The sequence below is a fragment of the Mustela nigripes genome, chromosome 7, assembly GCF_022355385.1.
Source record: "Mustela nigripes isolate SB6536 chromosome 7, MUSNIG.SB6536, whole genome shotgun sequence".
In the NCBI taxonomy this organism is placed as follows: Eukaryota; Metazoa; Chordata; class Mammalia; order Carnivora; family Mustelidae; genus Mustela; species Mustela nigripes.
Genome location: NC_081563.1, coordinates 119,072,221 through 119,099,165, shown reverse-complemented (window position 1 = coordinate 119,099,165; position 26,945 = coordinate 119,072,221). Strand labels below are relative to the sequence as shown.

At 49.2% G+C, this 26,945-nt stretch overlaps 1 protein-coding gene across 2 annotated transcripts; it reads right to left on the bottom strand.

The window, feature by feature from the left end:
- Positions 1-2,975: 2,975 nt before the first annotated feature.
- On the bottom strand, positions 2,976-26,484 carry MANBAL (mannosidase beta like). Of its 2 annotated transcripts, none has more exons than XM_059406973.1 (3): positions 26,378-26,484; positions 16,337-16,545; positions 2,976-3,882 (listed from the first exon to the last, which is right to left on the bottom strand). In XM_059406973.1, exons 2-3 carry the CDS (start codon positions 16,484-16,486, stop codon positions 3,775-3,777), a joined length of 258 nt encoding a protein of 85 aa, XP_059262956.1. In that variant the 5' UTR covers positions 16,487-16,545; positions 26,378-26,484; the 3' UTR covers positions 2,976-3,774. The 2 variants fall into 2 exon arrangements, with proteins under 2 accessions (XP_059262956.1, XP_059262957.1); XM_059406974.1 differs by having other exon boundaries at positions 16,337-16,542; positions 26,378-26,440.
- Between the last annotated feature and the right edge of the window lie 461 nt (positions 26,485-26,945).

Here is a 26,945-nt window from a genome sequence, read left to right as displayed (position 1 = left end):
ATGTAAAGTATCTGCACAGGTGTCATGTTTATGCACTAAGCTGTATTGTTAGGGTGGAGGCCACCTTTCCCTACCATCAACCATACCATAAATATTTATTGAGCACCGACTACACGCCCAGCACTCTTCTAGGCCCTAGGGATTCAACTAGGAGCAAGAATAACAATAAAGTTCCTTCTTGGAGTGTAAGACAGTAGACAAAGGAAGTAAAATACACAGTATGTTAGCTGATGGTATAAGCTGAGGAGAGAAAAAAGTGATAAGGAACAGGAAGTTTGGGGGAGAATTTGAAACCGGCTGGCTACAGGCGGCTTCCCTCCGTAATGACCAGAAAGAAGTGAGGTATATTCACTTCTAACAAACCTCATGACTTACACAACACAAATGTCATCCTTTACAGTTCTTGAGGTCAGGAATCCAAAATGGGTCTCACGGGGCTGACATCAAGGTGTTAGCAGACCCGTGTTCTTTCTTAAGGCTCCAGGGCAGAATCTATCCTCTTGCCTTTTCTGGCTTCTAGAGGCCCCACCTTCCTTGGATTGTGATCCCACATTATTCTACCTTCTCCTTCTGTCATCACATAGCCTTCTCTTTGACTTTCCTCCTCCCTCTTGTCCTCATAAGGATGTTAGTGATGACACAGGGCCCACCTCAGTCACCCAGAATAATCTTCCCATCTAAGATCCTTAAATTAATCACATCTATGAAGTCCCTTTGTCACAGAAGGTAACAAGGTCCCAGGTTCGGGGACTGGGATATGGACATCTTTGGGCGGCCCATTATTCTGTCTACCATATGAGACATAGTACCTCGAAGAAGTGAGAAGGGAAGTTCAAAGGTCCTGAGGCAGGGCTCTTCTGGCATGCCCGAGGAAGCTGGAGACCAGTGAGGATACAGTGGAGTGGGCAAGGGCAGCATGACCTCTCACAAGAGCAGAAAGGTGAAGGACGTTGGAGTGGCTCTTGCAGGCCTTTGTGGGTCCCAGTGGGGACTCTGACCTTTCCATGCATGAGGTGGGAGAAGGTGAGGGACATGGTCCTACAGGTTTTACCAGGATCGCTTGGGCTGCAGTATGGACAAAGGACTACCTGTGAGGAGGCTGCTGCAGCCTTCAGGTGAGAGGCTGGGGGCTGAGGCCGCAGAGGCAAGCAGTGAAACAGGTCTCCTTCTGGATTTTGAAGGTCGAGTCACAAGGAACCACTTAAGGGTCAGAAGTGGAGAGGTGCTATAAGAGGGAAGTCAGGCATGAGTCCAAGGTTTTTGGCCTGAGCAACTGGAAGAATGAAGATGCCCTTTAAGATGGGGATGACCGGGGCGCCTGGGTGGCTCAATGGGTTAGGGCCTCTGCCTTCAGCTCGGGTCATGATCTCAGGGTCTTGGGATCGAGCCCCGCGCTGGCTCTCTGCTCGGCGGGGAGCCTGTTTCCTCCTCTCTCTCTGCCTGCCTCTCTGCCTACTTGTGATCTCTGTCTGTCAAATAAACAAAATCTAAAAATAAAAAAAAAAAAAAAGATGGGGATGACCACAAAAAGCTCAGACTTGGGACTGCTGCTGAGAAATCTGGAATTTGCTTTGAGATGTGTTGGGAACCCAGAAGGAGAGAGGAGAAGTCAGATATGGGAGTCTGGAGTTCAGGACCAGGATCTGGAGGGATTTGCTTGGGGGACACCAGCAGGTATGCAGGTGAGATTTAAAGTCAAGAGCCTGGATGAGATCTCTAAGGGCTGTGTGCAGAGATGAGAAGACCAAGGATGGAGACCTGGTGCCCCTCTGATGAGGAGGAGCCAGTGATGCGGGAGGGAAACGACGTGAAGGTGGGGTCCTGGCAGTCAGGAGAGCCGAAGGCTGCAAACTCTGTCCACATGAGGGGCTGGTGGAGCAGAGGATGACCCTCTTGCTTCCAAGGACTGTTCTCTGGCAAACAGCCTCTACGGGAGTTGGACCTACTGAAGAAGACTTATTCTTATGAGCCGGAAGCTGTCTCCCCTGCTGGAGGCTGGAGTAGGTCCACCCTCCCAGCATGATTTCCCTCTGGTCTCACCTCCAGCCAGGCTTTAAGACTCCATTCAGTCACTTTCCCTCTGCCAGGTGGCTGTGCTGATCACCCAGATGGAGCTGGGTGTCCCTCTGCTCAGCTTCCACAGGATCTGCTGCTCCCCTGTTGGACAACTCCTCACCCCTAGCCTCCTTCCATGTCTGAGTCCCCCACTGGGCTAGGCACACTGGGCTAGGCAAGCTTCCTCCTTTCCGCATCCCCGGGAGCCTCGCTGGTGCTCTCATTAAACATCTGGCCACGCCTGGTCCTGCTTTGCCGAAGCTCCAGTTCCTAGACTTCCCAGACCTCAGTGGGGCCCCTTACACACTGCGCCTACAGACACTCACTGAGTGTTTGTTAAATATCAAGGAAAGGGCCGTGGACTTGGACCCAAGCCCGAATTCTGGCACTTCCAAGTACTTTGGACTTCAGTCTCCCATCTCTAAAATGGAAGTCCTACAGGCTCCTCACTGGTTGTGACGACATTTGGGAAAGTGTTTGGCAAACTGGAAAGCAGCCCAGCAAATCAGTTACTAGAGCTCGAAGCTTTTCCTTGGCAGCTGATTCAGGACACGTGACCGGACCTGCGTGACCCACCCCACGCCATGTGAGGCCTTCTAGCTAGAATTTTTTTCAAGCTGCTCGGAGGACAAGCAGCGTCTTCCTCTGGCAATGGGAACTGGAGAGTGAGTGGGGCCCAGCCCTGGTGGAAACTCTCACACACGCACGGACATTCACGAGTGTTTCCAATGACTAAGGGCCACATGAAACCGTTGGCTGGACCCTTCCTGAAACCTGTCCCAGAATGGTTCGGCCTGCAGCGCTGCTCTGACCATCCTTAGCCCTACTCTCCCACTTCTCTGGGGGTGAGTCCCTTGCCTGCACCCAGGGAAAGACCCCGAGCTCCCCCTCTCCCTCAGCAGCAGGTAACACACAGGGCGTTCAGCACATGAGGCAGTTTATTGACGTTTACTTGCCCAAATGACTTTTCCTCACTGTTCTGGGGTTGAAAGAACTGGGGGAGGGGAGGTATACAGATGGAAGCCAAAAGGCACATACTGAATGCGCCAAGGTGGGCTGAAAAGGGGTTGGTCTGAGATGGACAAGGCCATTTCAGAGGCTAAGAGACTTTGGGCCCAAGCACATGTACTCACATAGCCAAATCCCTTCCATCTGCCAGAGAAGAACAAGGCACCACCCTGGCCAGCTTCGGACCCAGCTGTTGCACTGAAGGGACCTCCTACATTACAGCAGCCATGGCATCTGGACCTGAACACACAGGGCAGGGCTGGCCTGGCTCCATCTGTACAGCAGGGACGAAGGTGGCTGACGAGCAGATCTGTGGTGCCCGCGTCACCGGGGGAGGGTGGTGCTTGTCGGCATGAGATCACGACTCTGAAATGCAGCGTGAATCCACAAGTGGGGGGCTGAAAGCTGGGCACAGTGATTAAGTATGGAGCTGACCCAACGCTGAACAAACAGACTCCTTACATAGCCTCTGCTCACAGGGTGTTCTAGTCCCCTTAGCTCTACACTGTCACAGAAGCAGAAGGAAGAGGAAGTGGTGGGCTGCCCAGCTGGGACCCCTAGGGACTGTCACGATTGTCCAAATCTCTGTGGTCAGAGAGCGGCCCAGCCACTTCAGCCCTGACTCTGGGACTGAGGGAACAGGACGCTGAGTCCCAGGAGAACTGGCCCCAAAGGCCCCTGCCCCGCCCGCGGCTCTGCAGGCCTCCTCTTCTACCGCTTCTTCTTGGCCTCCTTCTTGGGCCTTTTGCTGGCAGAAAGAACAGCGGCCTTGGGTTTCCTTGTCACCTCCGCACTTCTGGGCTCAGAGGGCTCTGCCTCCTGTGTGGCGATAGAAAGGAGAGTCCTGTTTAGACGAGTCAGCCCGACACCAGCAAAAACGAGACTATTGTCTGAAAGGGGCTTTGCAAACTAAAGCACAGGGCCCCAGAAACACCAGGAATGGGAACCGTCATTGCTGGGACGAGGAGCTTCAGGTGGAGGGGGCTGGGGCTGCTGGGCAGGGGGGTGGTGGGAGAGGACCCCCTCCCATGAGCAGGGCAATTCCAAATGAAGAATAAAGAAAGAGGCCCCAAAGGAGGCGGCAACCTTTGGAGCCTTGGAGACCAGAGGCAGGGGCGGGGGCCGGGGGGGATTGAGGCACCTCCAAAGCCAGCCAAGTGACCTGTGGGCAACTCACTTCCCCTTCCTGCATCTTGGTCTACCCAGCTGTGAAATGGAAACCGTGATGCGTGCTATCAGACAGTGCCCAGCAGCCCAGGCGGCACCTAGTGTGCAAGTACCAGTCAGGGCACAGGTGAGGAGCCGGCCAGGCCCAGATCCACCGAGGCTCGCTCTCCCTCCAGCCCTACTGTCCTCTCCTCCCATTCAAGCCACAGCACACCAGGGCTGGAAGGGGTGGGGAGCACTGGCCTGCAGCTAGGCAACCACTACACAGTGTTCTGTGGGGCCCAGCAGAGGCGCCCCGGGGGGGAGGGCAGAGAGCAGCCTGGGGGCAGAACTCCAGACTCTCCCTACAACCTGGGCAGCCCTGATTTTTCTGTCTGTCCCATTCCATGTAAGATTTGGTTTGTGCAGAGGCTTTGCTGCTTTAAAAACAGATGCAAAAGCACAGACCTAGCCCTGGCCTTCACGGCACAGTAAAGACCATGGACTCCGGGAAAGAGACTCAGCCTGCCACAGTCACAAAGGCTCATGTCAGAGAATAATCTGGACAGGACTCAGTCCTGTCAAGTGTTCCCTGCCCTCCGGGGGTAAGTGCCACTGTGCCTTGGTCAGGCAGGATATTAGTGTGGCGCGTCTGGCCTGGAGAACACTGACCACAGCCCCCGGGCCTCCTCTGGCCCCCAAGTGGACTTCACTTGGCCTACAGTGTTTATATTTAAAAACTTGAGCCAACTGGTAGATTTCCCATTCAATCCAGACTCCTAGCTTTTCTTGAAAATGTTAAAGGCCTGGCAATGGCAGCCCCTTTATTCAGGCGCCCACACTACACCCCCACCCCATGGCCTCAGCGCTAGGATAAGGAAATGCTTCTCGGCACCTGTGTTCTTTTATTAAACATGGTAAAATAAAAAGCAGACAAAGAATACTAAGAAGGAGCACACTTCTGGAAGAGAACAGTATTTCCTCAGTTAAAGTGGCCGACTCCCAGCCTGCAGCTTGCTTCGCTCCCTGTCCTTCCCAGGGCTGGCTCCTCAAGCCCGCAGGCTGACAGCATAGACACGATCGTGGCTGAGGAGGGGCAGCCCACACCTCTGGGGGGCCTACTCCCGAGATGTGACAGCCCCCCTTGTCAGCCATCACTGCCTCCATTCCACCCTGCCAGCCTGCCCACTGAAACCTCAGAATGTAAAGGCCCAGCCCAGCCCCAGGTACCCACAGGTGATCTTCCCAAGATAACAAGGGGGCCAGCCCTCCCCAGCCAGGTCTCTGATGGCAGCACTGGGCTCCGTGGCCTGTAAACCTGGGCCGATACTTTAATGTAACTTGGCCAAAAAAAAAAAAAAGGTAATAAAGAAAAAAAAAAAGAAAAAGAAAAGAAGAAAGCTAGCCCATTAGAAAGCTAAACAAACAGAACCTCAGAGGAGCCAGCGTGTCAAGTGCACAGGCTGAGCACACCCCCTCACCCCCCCACCGCAGAGCACAGCAATAAGGCTACTGTTTAAGGCAAACCCCACAGGGTGCAGTCTTGGGAGACCTTGGGAACTGGAAACTGTCCCCAGGGCAGTGCCCATGAGGCCAGTGCAAACCAGCCAGTCCCTGAGTGCCGGAGACAAACAGGCCCCGAGGAGATGAATGGTTTCCGCGCAGGAACTTGCCAAGCATCTCCAGAGCTCCTGGCCCTCTAAATTCAAAGCTGAGTGCCCCTCCGGTTTCAGTGGGACTCAGTTTAGAAACCACAGGGACCGTGACACTAGCCTGCCAGCCCCAGGGCTTCCCTCATTCCACAGTCCCTCTCTTAGGTGCCTTATCCATTCTGACACCTCCCCACCCTCTCTCCTGAGCACAGGTTTTCCTGACCCAGCTATCTGTCAGACAACTGGAGTGGCACCCCCCCCCCCCCCCCCCAGGCCCCCCCACCCCCACTGTCCCAGACCATCCGAAACCCCTTCTCCTCCTCCCCACCAGTCTCTCCTCCCAATGGTCCAATCAGTCACCACGTCCTGGTGTTCAACCCCCTCTACCTCTTGACTTGGTCACACTCTCCAGCACCGAAGTCCCTACATCAATTCCTCCACAGCTAACGGACCTCCCTGCTCTGTGCCATGCCTCGTGCAGATCCCCCCCAACATTAAACCTTCCAGGGGTTTTCCATCTCCCACAGCCTCATGCCCGACACAAGGAATGGCATCTGAGCCCACATCTCCAGCATCTTCTGGCTCTTCTCCAGACCCCACACTGAGTCAGCTGCCAGGGTTTCTGCTGGTCACCTCTAACAAGAGAAGCACCCTTCTTAGCCACCCAGCAAACCCCTCCCTGTGGTTTGGCCCTGCTAAGAACGTACTCCTACTCACTGTCTAGCCTTCCTTCTCTGGTCTCCACCTCCAGCAGGGGGCATATCCTTTTCCCCACCCCTACCCCTACCCCTGGTACCAAGTAACCACCCATGCCACATTACACATTACCAGTGACACATTCTCCTGCTGGTCTCCCCTACCAGCTTGTGAGCTCCCTGAGACAGCTTCAACTGTGAATGAATGAATGAATGAATATGGAAGATCAGGCAAGAAGATCTCCCACAACCACGGGAACTTCACTCTGGTTTATCATCATGAAAATAGAACACTTAAGGGTGCCTGGCTGCTTCAGTCAATGGATACTGCAACTTGGGATCTCAGGGTCATGAGTTCGAGCCCCGTGCTGAGTGTAGAGATGACTTAAATAAAGAAATATTTACATACACACACACACACACACACACACACACACATACTTGGGACTAGGTCTCACTTTTCCCATGGGCACAGAGGACACTAGGAGATGTCAAACCCAATACATATTCCCTAAAGTATGGCACAGCCTCAAGTAACAAGAGCCACACCAGCTGTATTTACAACATGCCAGGCCCCAGGCGATGTGCTATGGACCCATTTTATTTTAGCCTCGCAAAGTGCTGTGCTGAGTCCCACCGGACAGACAAAAGAAGAAACACTTGGACAGATGATGTGACTTGCCAACACACAGGTGTCCGTCAGTGAGCGGCAGCGCCAGGACATGAACCTCTTAATGGTTATAGGGTAGAATAGAGTGTGTCCCAGGTATCCTAGGGAACTTAGGGCTGGAGACCAAGACCCCAAGTTCACTGAGCAATCCACCCTCTCTTTAGCAGCACCTGGAACCACAGGCCGTACAGATGACAGGAGAACAAGAACGGCCCATTCTAGATTCTGCCAATGGGTCCTTCAGACTGCTTGTTTGTGACCGCGGTTTCCACAGGAGTCAGGAGAGTGGGTTAGTGCTCCCCGCGCAGGGCTCTGTTTTTCACAGCTAAAGGCAGCTTTCCGTGGGTGTGTGTACATATTACAGTCATCGAGTCATCTGAGCGTATTATCTGTCTCCTCCTCACCCCAGACCTCCTCCTCTCTTCCCCACCTCAGTTTTTGGCATCATCACTCACCCAGCTACCCAAGCTAGAAACCTCCAAGTCGTTTCTGAGTTCTCACCATTCCCTCATGCCCCCACACCCAATGTGCCCCAGGTCCTGCGCATTCTACCCTCCAAGGGGTTCTCGACTCCACCCGGCCCCTCTGGATACACACTACTACGCCAGGCAAGACCCCATGGTTCCCTGCCTGCCCCCTTGCTGTGTCAGCCTCCCCAACATTCTCCTCACCATCTGTCCCACTGCTTTCAGTCTATTCTAAAACAAAGTCTTGACTGTGTCTATCTGCTGCTTTAAATGTGCTTCTGGATCCCCCTTTGTAGGAGACCAATTTCTACAAGCTTCCCTGTGGCCTCCAGTCTCCTGGCTCGCACCCCTTATGCAGCCCACCCTGTCCCACCAGGCTACCGGCCCGCTGGTATTGCCCATGTGCTTTGTTCCCTGTCCTGCTCTGCCGGGGTCCCCAGCCCTCCCACCTCTGTATGTGTACCCAGTGGAGGCAGTTTTGTGCCAGGCGCTACGGGGTAATGAAGACAACGCATGCTGAGTGATGTGCACCCAACATCCACTCACCAAGCGTCCATGACCCTAATAAGCCAGCCACTGTGAGCCCATTTTACAAGAAAGGAAACAGAGGCTCACTGAGTCTCAGTGACTGGTCCCTCAGGGCATAGCCGAGCTCCCCCCAAGCTACAGGGAAGCAAAAGTCGCCCTTATGCACATGATTCCGATGCAGGGGTCCTAGGCACGAAGGGCTACAGCTCCAAATCCTTAGCCAGCAAGAACGACTCTGAACAAGTGGCTGACTTTAATTTCGCCTCAGATACATGCTGCCGGGAAGGCTAGGCGGACTCCCAAGCACTACAGCCCCACCTTCAAATCTGGGAACTCCGTGCCTCCTCTGAAGCAAGTTTTAAGCTTCCTCAGCAATCATGCCATCTTCGGGAGTAAAAGAAACCCTCCCCCACCAGGGGGTCGCTAGCTCTGCGGAGGCCCCAGTCCTCTGCGGACACAGGCTTCATCAATAATGAAGCAGATCCACAGCTGCTTACGAGGCCAGGAAATTGCTGCTGTTCATCAAATTCAAATAATCAAATCTGTGCCACAGTGCATCTGATCTCTTCCAGCAGGGTAAGCACTCGGAACTCTATGCCTTCCACTACACAGTCCAGCGTGGACTCAGTCTGATAAATCAGAACAAAGCAGCACTCCATACAGACCAAAACCATTCTTTCCTCTCAAGCAGTCCAGGGAAAGAAACCCCGTGTGCTACGTGCGCGTATCCTCATGCACCTTCTCTCACTTGATCCCCAGGGACTCTGGGCTGGGAAAGCATGCCATCCCTCCATGGCTCAGGACACAGGCTTACGGATGTGAAGGGAGGGCGGTGCTCAGACCATGTGTCCCCAGCGCTGATGCTTCCACTCGTCCGACTGCGCACTCTTGCCCCAGGCCCTAGGCATGGTGGGGGCTGTGAAGACCTTGCAGCGGTCAGCCAGCAACCCTTGAGAGGAGGCTAGGACTAGCTGGAACTGGGGGCGGGCGAGAAGCCATCGTCGTGGGCTCAGCAAGGCGAACGAAGACACGAAGACACGGTGTCCAGAATGCGCGTGCCAGGCCAGGAGAACCGTGATTACAGAGAACGGCCTTGGGGCTTATTCCAGACACAATTCAGCATGACTGCAGGCCCTTCCCACTGGCTGGTCTGTGGCTCTTTGTGTGCCTGGCCATCTCTCCAAAGAGACGGTATACATCCCGAAACCATGTTTATACCGTCACCCTGCCCACCACACAGCAATCTCTCCAGAAGGGCTCATTAAGTAAAAAACACCCTGCTGCCCAGCTCAGCAGCAAACTGCTCCCAAGCTGAAAAATATACAGGGCAGAAAAAGCAAAGTTAGTTCTCAGAGCCTGTCTCCTAAGGTGTTGAGAGGAGGTATAATATACACTTGCCCGAGTTAATTATTTCCTCTGGCAGCCTCAGACAGAACTTTCCAACAGGGTCCTGAAATTCTAGGCCGCTGCTGGGAAGGCTCCATCTTTTTCAAGGCTCTAAAACGTGCAGAGCTTTCTAGCTGACAGTGAAGCCTATGTGGGCACCACACTGAAAGCTACCACTCTTGCTATTCTGGTGAGTTCTCCACTGGATCACAACGCTGGGCATCAGTTGTCTCTGTCTGCCCAACCCCCTTTCCATGGTGGCTTGGCTCCTTCTTGATCCCATGTGGTTCTAGGGAGGACTCTCAGTCCCTGTGGTTACAGGCGTGGCCAGTTAAATGTGGCCTGGCCAGAAATGGTACCCACTGCCCCTTCCCACCTCTGGGGCAAGGTACAAGCATGTGGCCAAGCCAGAGCCGAGTAGAGACCTTCCATGAAACCTGGAAAGTGAGCATCGGCAGAGAGATGGCTTCTCTTGCTTGTAATCACAAGCAGTAAGGATGTAGACAGAGGCTGCTGCAGCCACCTTCTGGACACATGGCAAAGGCCTCCGAATGAAGCTGACACTCGCAGGAAAGCCAGGAGACAGAGACAGAGCCCTGAAGACCTTTTACGCCTCAGAGCTCAGCTGCGCCTTGAAATTCCCAGTTCTAAGAACCAATAGTTTCCAGAGAAACTGCTGGAGGTGTTTTGCAACTTTCAACCGAGTCCCGGTTGCTGCAAGAAGAGACTGCGGCAGGCCAAACAGAGACAACAGAGTGCAAGCGAAGGTACCAGCCTCGGGGCTGGCAGCGAGGGAGACGGGCCACACTCACGTGAAGAGATGGAAACTATCAGCACCCAAACTCCGCCAGGTGAACCACTGCTACCTGTGTCCTGAGGCGCTGAACTAGAAGTCAACACCCACTTGCGTCATCTCTGTGGGAACAGGGACAGACGTGAGCTCTCCTCGAACGATGGTCGTTTTCTGGGAGACCGAAGGCCCCTCTGCCAACTGCTCTGCCTGTCTTCAGACAGAGCCACCAGAAAGGAGACCCCAGCTTTGTCTGCACAACACTCCTGCTCCTTTGGGACACAGCCTGCCCCCTCCCACCACACAAGCCCTAGCTTCCCCAAGCTGGGTCTGCTACAGTTCCTTCCCTGGGGATTGTGGAACTGAGACCAAGCAAGAAGGCAGCCTCCAGATGCTGCAGCTGAAGGACATACACTCTAGAAGCTGTTAGCGGCCACGTTTCATGCCACTGCAGGGATGGCGAGCAGAGGAAGCCGAGCCCTGGTGAGAGAAGTGAAAGGGACGGTCGGGACGGGGAGACCGAGGGGCTGCAGATGGTGAGTGACAGGGTCCTGGTTCCCACCCCTTCCAGACGCCCAGCTGCATCCCCGCTCTGGGACAGCACCTGCATCTTTTGGGTATAGCCACACTGCACAGAAACTGCTTCAAGCAGGTCAGGAAGGCCCCAAGTTCAGGCCTTTCCTGAATCTTCATTTCCCTTGAAAAGCCCAGCAACCCACTCTTAGGATTTCAAATAGTAAAGCCATGTGGATGAAATACTCCCCAGGTCTCTATGCCTAACTTCTCACTGGCTTTCTCTCCCACTTGGGTGTCTTGCTATTATTTCAAACCTAACACATGTAGAACTGACTGTCTCCTACCTTCCCAAAATTTGTCGGTGCTTCAGGGAAATAGTATAAAGACTAGACCAGTGGCTGCGTAATAGAACCCCCTGGGCACTTCAAGTAAATACTAATGTGAGCTACAGTGAACAACAGAATCAGAATCTCTATGGGTACAGCCCAGGCCTTTGAAAACCCCCCAGGCAGGTGCGGACAGATGGAGAATGGTGGACCAGCCCAAGAATTCCCCAGGCCCTCACTCACAGCAGACATCAGTAATCAATTACTTCACCTGGGGCCTAGAAGCAGGCCCAGAATCCATGCACTATGGCTACCACACAATCCATCAGACTTGGCATGAGAGAGGACATCTGTGTGCCCTCCTGGACTGGACAGAAATGGTGTAAGGATCTATTACATTTTAGAATCCAGCCTATGAGAAAATGCCTGGATTAAGTAAGGCCCAAGCCTCAATCAGGCTCACACAAATGTTTGTTTTCTCAGGTCTTGGTTTAATTAGGTGTCGATGAGAACACGTTCTCATTTGGCTTAGGGCTGGAAGGACTTCAGTTCTGATTTTGCAAATTGGTTCTTGCTCCCACTAGGAAAAGAAGGGGGTGGGGTGGGAAGCATTTGTATGTGTTCCTTTTTTCTTCTCTGATTACCCCCAAAAGAGCTTTCAAATAATCTGCTAAGTATTGAAGTACTGAAGTCATAAACGAGTTGCAAAAAAATCAGCTTACTGGAACAACAGGAAAGACATTCTTCTGCTTTTCAAAGGCTTTCCCATCATCTAGAGCCAAAAATATTATCTTCTGACCCAAAAAGCCACTAATAAACCTTGTTTCTATAGGCCAAACAAGAGGGATGATTTTGCCCTAAGCAAAACGACAAAGAGACTAAGACTGTTCTCCGGGTCCTCCCACCCCGACCTCTACCCTCCCCCCCCCTCCTGGCACCCTCCACTTTCCTCCTACGATTGGGCTGCCAGGATCCCCACCACCTATGACCACAGGCACCCTTCCTCCTTACGAGCTCCCTGGCCCCAAGAAAAATCCCCTTCTTTTCTCCATCCCCATCCAAATTCCAAATCCCAGCTAGCAGCAGGCTCAACCTCGGAGCACAGTCTCGGCATTCACCCGCTCTTTGAAAGACTGTGCACAGAATACTGTGTTCCTTTCCATCTAGTTGGGAGTGTGGGGAGTAAGAGAAGGCTGCCTTCTGGGGGCACACCAAGGAAAGCTGGCAGCAGAACCCTGGTATAATAAATAGAATCCATTTGTTGGCCTGATGCACCAATAAAAAATTGAATTACCAGTACTGTATTTTTTTTGTTACTGATCCATTGAAAAGCTTAAAAAAAAAAAAAAAGCTAAAAACAGTAAGCTTTAGTCATGAAGACAATTCACTTATGTGAGACTTATTCCCCTAAACTGCGAGATAAATTAAAATGAGATGGTATGTACTCTATTTATATTTCAAAAGACAAGGCTGTTGTCCCAAATTAAGCTCTAAATGGCAGAGTGGGGAGTCGGGGGAGCAGGCATACGGCTGAGCCCTTTGTCAACTCCCTGCCTCCACAGGCCTCAACCCACTCTGCCACTAAGAACGTCAAACAGATGAGTAAAATGCACCCTCCTTTCCTTGTTTGCTAAACTGACCCCAGTCTCTGTGGCCAGCCTGGAAGGGTTAAGAACACTACAGGAGGTAAGGAGCAGCTCTCCAAAAGGCCACACACCTCTGACTCCACATCCCTGCCTAGAAAATAAAAACATTCATCACCTCTGTCCCTCAGGACTCTTAGCAGGCTTCATCAGTGGCCAATGACAGTAAAAATGTTTGTTATTTATAATACCCAATAGCATGCCGTGTCTGTGAGGACAGAGCCCCAGAGCGCGGGGATTACGTTTTTAGAGCATGATACAATTGTGAGTGGAAAAACTCCAATCGTGACCTCCTTCTCAAAATACCAGAGTAAGAAACAGAGATGGACAGAACCCTCGGAGGCCATGAGTCCATCCAAGTTCACCAAGACTTCCCGTACCCTCAGTGGCTGTGCCTTCCCCACCCACTGCCCCCTAAATGCTGGAGGTCCTCAGGGCCGCAGTCCGGGTCCTCTGCTCATCTCAGCCCATGTTCTCACCCCCAGAGACCTCGTCCTCATCTGGCTTCAACATCTCAGCGCCCACATGTTGATCAGCATTCAGCCAGACCCTTCTCCTGCTAGAGACCTGTGGATCCAACTGCTTACTTGCCAGAGCTGCCTGGATACCTTAAAGGCACCTGTTTGAACCTGAACTCAGCACATTTCTTCCCCAACCCCACCCCCAAGCTGCTCCTTCACCAGGGCTCCCTTCTGCAACAGTAATAGCCATGATCCTCCCAGCTACACGAGCAGATCTCTGGGACGCAGTCATCTCCATGAAAAATGGATCTCCAGAAGATACTATATGTTTTTAAGTGAAAAAAGAAACAATGTGAAACTGTATTTAGTGGGTGCCATCTTTTATGTATCAAAGAGAATATTTATATATACATACACACACACACACACATATATATGTATGTATAGCTATACCTCACACACATATGGATTTGCTTATGTTTTTTGTTTTTGTTTAGTTTATTTACTTGACACAGAGAGAGACAGTACAAGGAGGGGGAGAAGCAGATGGACAGGGAGAAGCAGGCTCTCCGCAAAGCAGGGAGACCGATGTGGGGCTCAATCCCAGGACCCTGGGATCATGACCTGAGCCGAAGGCAGATGCTTAACCCACCGAGCCACCCAGGTGCCTCTGCTTGTGTTTTCAAAAGGAAACAAAAGAAGAATAAATCAAAATAATAAAAATTATTACCTATGGAGGAGGAAAGGGAAGAGAGTGGAGAATACCTAGGTGAAAGGAGACCTCTGGTTCTGAAGACGACCATATCTTGTGTCATTTTGACTTCGGGAGAAATATTGTACATAAACATTTTACATTATGTTTAAATTAAATTAAAACGGGGGAAAACAGTCCCTAAAATTTCAAAACAAGTTAAAGCAAACTAGCCTAACTGCGTATCACAATGGGAGTATAACTAAAAGAAGAGGAGAATTACTAAACTCAGTACTCTGACCATACGTCCCTACTGGGATATATTCTAAAGCCAGAAAGAACCACAAAGAAATCCTATATTTCATTCTGAGTCTTACTGTTAGTAGTAAAAAAAACAATGTAGTTATTTTTAAATTATAAAAAATACATTATAAGTGTGCAGAATAGAGTCAACATCCAAAAAATCCTGCTTTCTTTAGAAAAGCCTATTTGCAAGGCCAGCCCCTGGCTGGCACCTGGGAAATCAGATTTTGGGTGGTTCCCACAATTCCCAGAACTGATTAAGAGTGACTCACTGTACCTAAACCAAACAATATGCTTTATGCCGAATACCTGCTTTCCTTCGGGAAGTCTCGAATTCTGGTCCATGAGCAGAGGGTGCTTATGTGACCCATTCCCAAGAGAAGTCCTAGGCAATGAGTTTCAAATGAAACTCATCTCAGTGGCTCAGTTGGTTAAGCATCTTCCTCTTGGTTTCAGCTCTGGTCACAATCTCAGGGGGGTGAGATGGAGCCCTGCATCATGCTCTGTGTTCACCATGGATTCTGCTTAAGACTCTTTCTCCCTCTCCCCCTCCCTCTCATCTCTCTCTCAAATAAACAAATCTTAAATAAAAAAAAAAAAAAGAAAGAAAGAAAAAAAGAAAGAAAAAGAAAAAAAGACGTAAATATAAATATAATGTTCAAAATGATGTGAAAAATCAAAGCTTCATTGGCCGAGACTGGAGGGTGCTAAAGTCCAAACTTGTTGTTCTGAAAATTAATAAAAGGAAAGAACCAAGCACTTATCTAGATTTTACTACAAAGCGCATTTCAGAATAACTACATAGGCAATGAGGAAAAGGTCTTCTCCATGGAAGAATTCCAGCTAATAAATGCAGAAGGAAATAATGGAGCTCAGCAATGGATACTGCAAACACTTTAGGTGCAAGACTGGTGGGGATTTTTTTTTTTTTTAAAGATTTTATTTATTTGTCAGAGAGAGAGAGCACAGGCAGACAGAATGGCAGACAGAGGCAGAGGGAGAAGCAGGCTCCCTGCCGAGCAAGGAGCCCGATGTGGGACTCGATCCCAGGATGCTGGGATCATGACCTGAGCCGAAGGCAGCTGCTTAACCAACTGAGCCACCCAGGCGTCCCGGGGAATTTTTTAATAGAGGGATCAGCTACCACCACCTGAACCCACAGACCAATCCCGGAATCTCTAAGTGTGTGACAAGCAGACACCATATGCTCATTGATGACACATATCAGGAGTCCACAGTGCCAGCTAGGAGGTGTTCTCACCAAATAGCCTGATCTGAGTTGACTCGAGCGTCTAGATTGAACTTCCTATTAATAGGAAATACAGGGAACAGAGAAACAAGTTAAATGACACCACACAGAGGCAATCAGCTAAATCCTGGACGCGGATACTATAGATGACAATGACCTGCTTTCTCCAACAAATCAGTGTCATGAGAAAAGGGAGTGTGGAGGAGAAAGGGTGCTGGAAGGAGGGAGTATGCTACAGAATAAAGAAACCTACAGAATAAAGTCAATACAACAAAAAGCCAATCTGATCCTGTCAGTGTCTTACCTAAAACCCTCTGGGCCCCGCCCGCACCTCTCACTCATGTCCCTCTGTGCTCTGGCCACAGTCATCCTCATTCAGTGACTTGAACTAGAGTCCTTGCAAAGGTAGTTCCTCTGTCCCAGAGTAAGACCAGATCCTACCCCTTGACAGGTACCATCACAGTGCCCTGGGCTTCTCACGGAAACATGCATATTTCTTTCCTATCTGCCCTTCTCTCAAGGACTAGAAGCTGCATGAGGAAAGACTCTACGTCTTGCTACAGACGGACACGTAATAGGCAGTAAATAAAAATCTGCTTAACATGTGAGAACCAACAAAGTACTGGTCACGTGCTTCAATGCCACTAGGCGGGAATCTGGCATAGTCCCAACTGGTTTTCTTTGCCACGGAATCTGTTTTTAGCACCTAGAACCTAGTATGATGGTAGAGGCTCGCAGGGAAGGACTCACCGTCTCGTGGGACTTGGGAACAGGTATGATGATGGCCAGCACACAGATGAGCTGGAAGATGGCCCCCAGGAACAGTCCGTACCGTAGCAGGTTCTCCAGGAAAGTGGGCTCAGGCACCTCAGGAGGTGAGAAGTCCAGGTCGGAGGCCATGGCCCGGGCCACCTGCTGCCTGTGGTCTCCTCTGACTCCACACTCTCCAGAGCCAACTTCTAAACACAAAGGTTAAGTGTCATGTTTCTACAACTGACTTTTAAATGGTTCCACTTGCCCAAACACACCCATACTTCCAAGGATATATAAAGCGATCACAGTGAGACGTTAACAGTACTTATCTAAGTGGAAGACGTATAAACAGTCATTGGACTATACTCTCAACTTTTCTGAATATTTGAAATTTCTCCAAATACAGAGTTGGGAAAATGAGTAAAGGCAAACACTTCGACAAAAATCTCTAATCAACATACACTTGAAGGCCTGCTACAGGTCAGATTTGGCTCATTTATTCACTTATTCATCCAGCTATTCATTCAGCAAATACCTGCTGAATACCGAGCACATAAGAAAGAGAAAAAGAGACCAAGCTCTGCTCTCCTGGGGCCTACATCTCAGGGCAGAGGCCAACAACATATCCAGACGTGCTGTGCCAGCTGGTGACAACGGTTCTGAACAAAACTGACAAAGGGCACTGTTTTACTTTGTGCAGGGTGACAGACAGGAGGGGCTCTCTGCAGAGATGGGGACTGACGGCAGAGATATGAAGTGTGAGAATGAGCCACTGGAACATCTGAGAGAGGCACATCAAGGCAGAGAGAAAAGCAAGTGTAGAGGCCCCGGGGCAGGGCAATGAGGTCAAAGTGGCCAGAGAAGCGCGCTCAAGAAGGCGAGAAGATCAGGGAGAAGTATGGGCTGGCCCACTAGGACCGTGACATTTCTGGATTGACTGAAGCCACCACGGGTTTAGGGCAGAGAAGTGACATTATCTGACTTACATTTTAAATGGGGGGGACAGGGAGTGCAGAGTAGACACAAGGAGGCCGGTAAGGAGGCCACTGCCAGTAAACCCAAAGAAGCAATGCTAGGGACATGAATGACAGGGGCAGTGGTGGCCAGTGGTGGCAGGTCCAGCTTCACCCAGCCTCTCCTTTCACCAGGGCTCCCACTCCTAGTACTCTGATTGAGCCCAAACAGCTGCCTAAAGTTCTCCAAAAGCACGGGCTCTTTTGAAATCCTGGGCCTCTGCCCAGGCTCACACTCTGCCAAGAATGTCCTTTTCCATTCTGACTGCTTGGTGAAGCCCCCACTCTACCTCCAAGGCTGAGCTCAAGCGTCACCTCCCCAGCACACCTTCCTTATTGCTGTCTCCCACCCTGGTATGACTGAACCGCCTCCCCTCTACCACGGCACCCACAAGTGACTTTCTTCTGCCCACCGCCACGAGAAAGGGGCAAACTGATTTTTGGAACCAGGCCCACCTGACTCCAAAGCCCTCTGTGTTTTCAGAGGTCTGTGCCACACTGCAGTTTCCTGCTAAATCTGAGCTGTCCAATATGGCAGCCATGAGCCACCTGTGGTTATCGAGAGTTGCAATACAGCTGGTCCGAACTGAGAGGGCTGTCCAGTTAAATACATACTCAAGTTAGGAAATGGCAGGAACATCAAAATGTAAAAGATCTCATTAAGGGTGTTTTTATATCGATTACATGTTGAAATGATATACTGGATTAAGCTGTTATTAATTTCACCTGATCTTTAAAAAAATAACAAAACTGGAGGATTTACTTTCTGATTTCAAAACTTACTAGGAAACCTACAGTAATCAAAACAGTGTGGTACTGGGATAAGGATATAGACTAATGGAATAGAGAGCTCAGAAATAAATCCTCACATATGTAGTGGACTGATTTTCAAACAAGAGTGCCCGCATCATTCAATGGGGAAGAACAGGTTTTCAGCACATGCTGCTGGGAAAACTGCACATCTACCTGCAAAATAATGCCGCTGGAATCTTATACCATATACAAAAGTGAACTCAAAAGTGAATCAAAGATCTAAACTTAAGAGCCCAACTATAAAACTCCTAGAAGACAACATCGGGGAAAATCTTCATGAGATTGGATTTGGCAATGATTTCTGAGATGTGACACCAAAAGCAAAGGCCACAAAATAAGAAATAAGTTGGACATCATCATGATGAATTTAAAAACTGGTACATCAAAAGACATTATCAAGAGGGAAAAAAAAACAAACTGGAAAACAGTGGTTGTTTCTCAAGAAGTTAAACATAGAATTACCATATGATCTGGCAACTGCACTCCTAAGTATGTACCCCAAATAACTAAAAGCAAAGGCTTGAACAGATACTTGTACTCCAGTGTTCACAGGAGCACTTACAACAGCCAAAAGATGGCAACAACCAAGAACCCATCAACAGATGAACAGATCAACAAAATGGGGTGCACACGTACAAAGAAATACTATTCAGCTATTAAAAGGAGTGAAATTCTGACACCTGCTACAACATGGATAGATCTCGAAGACATGATGCTAGAAATAAGCCAGACACAGAGGGGCAAACGTTGTATGCTACCACTTGTAAGCAGTACCTAGAATAGGCAAACTCTCAGAGCCAGAAACCAGAGGCTGGTGGGGAGGGGAACGGGGACTTAGTGTTCAATGGGGACAGAGTTTCCGTTGGGGATGCTGAAAGACTTCCGGAGCTAGAGAGTACTGATGGTTAGACAACACTGTGAATGCCACTGAACTATACACTTAAAGAATGGTTAAAATGAAAGGGGAAAAAAATGGTTACAATGGTAAATTTTATGTTATGTATATTTTACAATTTTAAAAATTTACCTTTTTCATTTTACTTCTGAAATGCAGCTACTAGAAAAGAGAAGATTACACACATGGCCTGCATTGTATTCCTATGGCATAGCCTTGGGCTAAAGAGAAAGTTCTAAGACCTTCCTCCACCGTAGAAGTTTCACTGCTTTGCACCGTCAGGGAAGTGACTAAAGGGTAACAAAACTGCCTTCCCGGTAAACAGAGTGGGACTTTTGCAAAGGGTACTGTGTCCCTTTTGACCTGGACACTTGGGAAGATTACAAGCCCGTGCCAACAGGGTGGCCACTTTCACACTACTTCAGCTTTCTCTGGGAGCCACCTTCAAAGCCTGCGGCCCCTTTTGGAAAAAAAAAAAAAAAGGCCTCAGAGCTGGCAGATCTTTACCCTCCCAGGAAGGATCTGACTTCTGGAAAGAACCCAACATCCTCTGAATCCAAGTATGGTGAATCAGGTGGGGCCTCGAGCTCAGGAATACCATTTTTGGTCAAATACAAGGTATGACGAGGCTCAGACCCAGGCAGATTGTTTGGGGTGGCTCATGAACTGGCCCCGAAGTGAATTCCAGGGCGGCTACAGGAACAGCTTCTCCAGAGGACACACGCTGTCCTGCCAGGGCACCAGCATGTGAACACAAAGGTAGAAGCAAGCGCTCTCATTTCTTCACTGGGGCGGCTCACAAAGAATACATCGTTATTTATTTTTTAATTTTTGCTAAAGATTTTATTCATTTATTTGAGAGAGAGAGAGCGTGAGCAGGGGAAGGAGCAGAGGGGGAGGGACAAGCAGACTCCATGCTGAGTGCTGAGCCAACACAGGGCTCGACTCACACCCCCGAGATCACTACCTGAGCCGAAATCAAGAATCAGAGGCTTAACCAACTGAGCCACCCGGGTGCCCCTAAATTATACATCTTTAAAAATGCCCTTGGGGAGGGTATGTGATTTGGTGAGTGCTGTGAAGTGTGTAAACCTGGTGATTCACAGACCTGTACCCCTGGGGATAAAAATATATGTTTATAAAAAATAAAAAATTAAAAAAAAAAATGCCCTTGGGGACACCTGGGTGGCTCAGTCCGTTAAGCGTCTGCCGTTGGCTCTGCTCATGATCCCAGAGTCCTGGGATGGAGTCCTACATCAGGCTCCTTGCTCAGCGGGGAGCCTGCTTCTCCCTCTGCCTGCTGTTCCCCCACTTGTGCTCTCTCTCTGACAAATAAATAAATAAATAAATAAAATCTTTTAAAAAAAAAAAAATGCCCTCAGTCCCAAGCTTTATGCTTAAGGCTGTGACAAGCCTACTAAATTTATCAGTACTTAGATTAACTAATATTACCAACAGCAACACTGTTATGAATGCTTGGAATACGACAAAAAGAAGGGGCCTGAGGGTAGGGGCAAAACGCCTGACTCTATCAGCCATAAGCTATACTTTGAGCGCATCTCTTGACCTCCTGGAGACTTGATGCTCTCATGAGCCAAACAATAACATTTATTCAAAGCTATAATGCATATAGGCTTTTTTTTTTTAATGGCAATAAGACCATATATAACAAGAGCCATAAAAGTGATTATATCCTTTGACTGAATAACTCACTTCCTAGAATTTACAGTAAGGAAACAATTCAAAGCAAGAAAAAAGGCTTCAGGTACAAAAAAGTTCACGGCAGGGCTATTCACGACACTGAAAAACAGGAAGCAACTAAAGTATCCAACAATAAAGAGGCAGTTAACCCAATTATGGCCCCTCATGGCATATTGCCCCTTCACTAAGATGGCAAATACAAACAACGCACGCACATCAGGTCAGCAGAAAGTCTGTGCAAAATAACATTCGCTGAAAAGAGGCAGCAATTATACGAGCACTGTGACTGCAAACACATATAAACTGATTTCATTGGCCAAAGAGCCAAACAGGCTATGAAGATGTGAATCGTCACCGTTCAAGCAAGGACTCCCATATTGGATGGCCCAGGTGTAACAGGATAGTTGTGAGAAGGTTCTGGAAAACACAAAATGCTCTGCACAGATTGTGTATGCCTTACAACTCTTACCTACTTTTCTCTGCACCCCTGAGCTTGACTTCCCAGCCCTCCTGCCAGTGTTTCTGGGTCTTCAGCTTCTGAGTACAGAAGTCACAGGAGTCCTAGTCATCCTTCAGATCTTAGGTGGGAGGCGGCTGCCCTCAAGACTCCCTGGGCCAGGCTGTCTCCCCTCATGCCTTGCCATGGCTGCAGCAGTTGAACAAGCGAATCGTTTGCCAGATGCGCACCACACCCCACAGTGAGCATCTCATTCACTTCACAACCACCTGGGGAGGCGGGTGTTGCTAATGAGGACGAGGACACGGAGGCTTGGAGAGGTTACCTGGCCTGCCCAGGGACCACGTGGCTGATGAGTGGTAAAGACAGGCTTCAAACTAGTGGGCTCCTCCAGAGCCTGAGCTCTTCCCCACTTGGTCTGTGGTTTTCAAATAGCAGGCTGTGACCCATCAGTGAGCCACTGAAACCACTTGGGGGCTGCAAGAGGCTCTTTTTTCCTTTTAACTTCATTAGCCAGCACTTGATTTAATTAAATAAATGACAATAGAAAATAGGACATTAGTGGGGCGCCTGGGTGGCTCAGTCAGTTGAGTTTCCGACTCTTGATTTCAGCTCAGGTTGTGAGCTCAGGGAAAAGAGATGGAGCCCCTCGATGGGCTCTGGGCTCCCTCTTTCTGCCCCTGCCCTCCCCTCCAACATTTGTTCATGCTGACTCTCTGCGTCTCTCTCTGTCTCTCTCTTAAAAAAGAGGGAAGGGAAGGGAAAAGGAAGGGAAGAAAAACATCACATTAGTAAGGGTCAGTATTGTATTCGGAAGCCTTTTTTCAGTTACATCCATTTACATCCAAATATATGTGTTCTGGGCCAAAATTCAAAACATATTCCCTATTATTTGAGAAATCAGGAGTCTGGAGTCTAATGTTTTTTACTTGCTTCAATACTAAGGTCCTGGACAGCAGAGCTCCTGGGCCCACCCTGAGTTTGTTCCAGGGCCTGACTCAAATATTTGGTGAATGATGAAGCCTACGCCTGTTTCCCACCTGCAAAGCAAGAGCAGATGCATCAACCAACTGCCTTGTTTAACAATGAGGGGTAGAAGTGGAGAAGCACAGGGCTTGCTTAGGCTTTCCCTGTGTGTCAGGGCAGAGCTGACTATCCCGATGTCTCTAGCCCTGCGGGGAGCCAGACTTGCTTTAAAAGCAGAGGTTTTTATACGTTGGGGAAACCTCATACCCTTACCAGAATTTAATAAAAAAAAAAAACACTTACTCATCTATTACCAAACATGACAAATAATTTCATAAGGTTACTAAGACCCTAGGCTCATCCCTGAAATGCCAGCCACTAGTGGTCCGAGACACTCATTCATCAGACAGAGTAACTGAGCACCAACTGTGTGTCAAGCATCCCTCTAACTGCCCCCCCAATCTTCATTCAAATGGAGGCACTCACACACACATATGCACGGAAGATAATATCTGAGCTGAGTATTATGAGGAACTATAAAGAGGGAGTGTGATTTTATGTGAGGAAGTGAGGGGAGGGCCTCTCTGAGAAGGTGACCCAGGGAGACAAAGTGAAAGCACAGGAACATCATTTAAGTATCAGCTGGAGTACCCCAGCTTGGAGGAGCAGCGGGGAGGCAGGAATGAGCCTTATGATCAAGAAGAACAAGAAGAGTGAGCCAGCTGGGTAAGGCCGGTAGGCCATTATAAGGCCTCTGGCTTCTCCCCTGAGTAAAAGGGAGCCAATGCAGGGCACTTATCAAAGAAGATGGCAGGATCTGACTCATTTTAAAACGGTCCCTTTGGGACACGTGGGTGGCTCAGTCGTTAAGGGTCTGCCTTAGGCTCAACTCATGATCCCAGGGTCTTCCAATCGAGTCCCACATCCAGCTTCTTGCTCAATGGGCACTCTTCTTCTCCCTGTCCCTGCTGCTCCCCGCTTGTGCTAGCTCGCTCACGCTCTCTCTAATAAATGAATAAAATCTTTAAAAAAATAAAACAGCCCCTCTGGCTGCCCCTGTGTTGAGAACAGACTGCAGGGGGCAAGACTGGGAACGCAGAGACCAGTCAGGAGGGTGCTGAAACAGGCAAAAAGACATGCCGGCACCAGGGTGGCAGCAGTGAGGATGATAAGTTCTGGGGTTATGGATATATTTTGCAGAGAAGGCCAATGGCATCACTGAGATGAAATCTGAAAGAAAGAAGTTAAAAATAGGGGAGCCTGAGTGGCTCAGTGGGTTAAAGCCTCTGCCTTCAGCTCAGGTCGTGGTCCCAGGGTCCTGAGATCAAGCCCCATATCAGGCTCTCGGCTCAGTGGGGAGCCTGCTTCCCCCTCTCTCTCTCTGCCTACTTGTGATCTCTGTCAAATAAATAAATAAATAAAATCTTAATAAAAAAAAAAGTTCAAAATAATCCCTGAAGTGCAACTACCTGTATGATACTGTAGTGGTGAATAACAAGACATTAAGGATTTGTCAAAACCCACAGAACTGGGCGCCTGGGTGGCTCAGTGGTTTAAGCCGCTGCCTTCGGCTCGGGTCACGATCTCAGGGTCCTGGGATCGAGTCTCATATCGGGCTCTCTGCTCAGCAGGGAGCCTGCTTCCCTCTCTCTCTCTCTGCCTGCCTCTCTCTCCATCTACTTGTCATCTCTCTCTGTCAAATAAATAAATAAATAAATAAATAAATAAAACCCACAGAACTTTACAGCACAAGAGTAAACTTTAATGTATGCAAATATTTTTTAAAAGATCATTTAGGAGGTCAGGGTATCCCAGGATACAGGGATCCCAGGTAACACAGAATGTGACATTCTTTTTTTTTTTTTTTTTAAACATATAATATATTATTAGCCCCAGGTGTACAGGTCAGAATGTGACATTCTGAATCTAAATATATTACAAATGTATTAAACAACTTCACTGAAAGGGCAGGGGGAATCAGGTACAGACCTCAGTAATTTTGGCAATGAGGGGAGTCTGTAGGACTAAAGGTAAAAGGAACTACCACGTGTATTCTCTAGTTGATAAAGTTACTTCCCACAGGCAGCAGAGGTCAACAATTCTGAAACTACTATATATGTATACTGAAACTGAACAACTGAGTAAATGGATGGTGGATGGTGGGAGCTAGATTAGTCACAGATGGAGTGGGAGGTTACAGATCAGCCAGAGGCAGCGAGAATGGTCCATGTGGAATGATGAGAGTTGCAAATATGAACTCATATTTAGCTTAATATAGATACAGGTGGCTACACAAAGAAATATTTATAGATACGCATATAAATACAGGTTAGTATACACACATCTGTAGCTTGTACTGAGGGTCTAGAAGCATGGGCATCCCAGTAGCAACGATTGCATCTAACAACCAAGTCTTGGCATTTATTCTCCAATAAAAGGAAGCAAGGCTGCTTGGAGAAGGTTTTTTTTTTTCTTCTTTTAAAGATTTTATTTATTTATTTGACGGACAGAGATCACAAGTAGACAGAGAAGCAGGCAGAGAGAGAGGGGGAAGCTCGCTCCCCGCCGAGCAGAGAGCCCGCCACAGGGCTCGATCCCAGAACCCCGGGATCATGACCTGAGCGGAAGGCAGAGGCTTTAACCTGCTGAGCCACCCAGGCGCCCCTGGAGAAATGTTTAACTCTAGGACTGAGGCACGAAACATACAAGATGAGCCTGGAACATAAAGTTAAAAAAAAAAAAAAAATGGGACACCTGGGTGGCTTAGTGGGTAAGTCGCTGCCTTCAGCTCAGGTCATGATCTCAGGGTGGCTCAGGTCATGTCAGGATCCTGGCATTGAGCCCCACGTCAGGCTCTCTGCTCAGCAGGGAGCCTGCTTCCCTCTCTCATGTTCTGTCTGTGCTCTCCCTCTCTTTCTCTCAAATAAATAAAATCTAAAAAAAAAAAAAAAAAAAAAACCACCACCACATTCTCTGGGGCATGCCAAAGGAACAGAGGAATGCCCAATGGCCAAAGCTGGCACATTTTGAGCAGTAATATATAGTATTACTGGATTATAACCAAAGTATAAAGATAAATATCTGAGCCATACTGATATAAATAACTGAATAGGTAAATAAATAAACAGGGGTGCGTTGACAAATCTCTCCATAATTTATGTAGATACTCTGCCTTTAAATGTGAAGCATGATTCCACACTCTTAAGTGTGGGCTGTAATGACTCTATTCCATGACTACAATATGGAAAAGGGGAGTAAGGGAAGTAATTTTACAGTGGAAAAACTTGACTACTTCAAGCTAGTGATCCAACAAGTTAACATCAAGTGACAACTTATATTGATAGTATGTACCCTGGATGCGATGTGATGAGAATGGACCTTACTCTGTGGTTTTCCTCCCCAAAACCCCTCTTACCTAATCAGGCGAAGAAAAAAAATTAGACAAATCTCAACTGAGGATCATTTTACAAAGTTATCTGATCAGTAATACTCAAAACTGTCAAGCTGCTCTAACAAGGAAAGTCTAGGAAACTCTCAGGGCCAAAGAGGAACCTAAGGAGACATAAGGACTAAAAGTAATACAGTATCCAGGATAGGATACTGGAACACAAAAATGACACTGGGGGAAACTGAACCAAATGCGAATAAATCATGGACTTTAGCTAACATTAACTTAGCAATATTGGTTCACTATGCTAAACACGCATTGTGCACCTAACTAGGCGCTTCGCATTCACCATCTCATTCAATCTCAGATTAAATGGCCTATGCACCCATTTTACAGAGGAGGAAACTGAGAACCGGGCAGGCAACCAGAGATGGCCCACGGCTACCCAGCACTATGAGACCCACTCTGGAGTCCCAACTCCAACCAGAATGACCTAACGCTCCGCGGGTGGAGGAAAGGCCAGGTCCGGGCAGGGTTCAGGCCCAAGCTCCAAACGAACGCACGAGGCGGCACCCGGCGAGGCCCTCCACGTCCAAGGGCCTCAAATTCCCTCTGCCAGTAACTTCCTGACAAGCGCCCCGGGAAGTTACTGTCGTCCGGTGCAGGGCGTCCCGGGGGCCAGCGGGCAGCGCCGCCGGAACGAGTCCGGCCGGCGCCGGAGCCCAACCCCCTCTCCGTTCCCACAGCCCGGACCACTCCGCTCCGCCCCGAAGCCCGAGCCCGGCCGCCGCGCCGCGGCACTCACCTCCCGCGCCGCCGGGCCGCTCCCCCGGAAGTGGTTCCCTGCCGCGGATCCCGGAAGTGACGCACTAAGCAGCCCGCGGGCTCCGCTCCTCCCGCGTTGCCAGGGTTCCGGCCTTTGTCCCAACTCTGTGGGTTTGAGCAGGAGGGGGAGCCCTGGAGAAGCGGGATACAGACCTCCCCGGATTCCTCAAGCCCTTTTGTCTCAACACATTTCAGCAGTGGTTCATAGACCTCTATAGGCGCTTTAATTCTATGCTAGACGCTGAGCTAGGAACTTACAAAGAGGGGAGAGGAACAAGAATTCTTAGCATTCAAACAAGAGCCCATTATTAGAATTCGTTTAAACCTTTCACGGGCTTGTGAGCTGGAGCCCCACGACAGGCATAGAACCTACTTCAAAAAAAAAAAAAATCACTGAGTGCATCCTCTATCCCCTGTGCTGGTTAGTGAAGAGACAACGAAATTGTGAAATAATAAATGTTACTGCTTTAAGCTCCTACTTTCGGGGTTATTTGTTATATAGCATATATAGGTAACTAATACACAGAAGATCAAAGAGGAGTTGAATG

What these genes read in the sequence shown, in the direction of transcription:
- MANBAL (XM_059406973.1), bottom strand. Translation starts at nt 16,486, where the DNA reads ATGGCCTCCGACCTGGACTTCTCACCTCCTGAGGTGCCTGAGCCCACT. An exon ending in TTCCCAAGTCCCACGAGACG is followed by an intron (nt 3,883 to 16,336) that starts GTGAGTCCTTCC and finishes ATCGCCACACAG; the next exon opens with GAGGCAGAGCCCTCTGAGCC.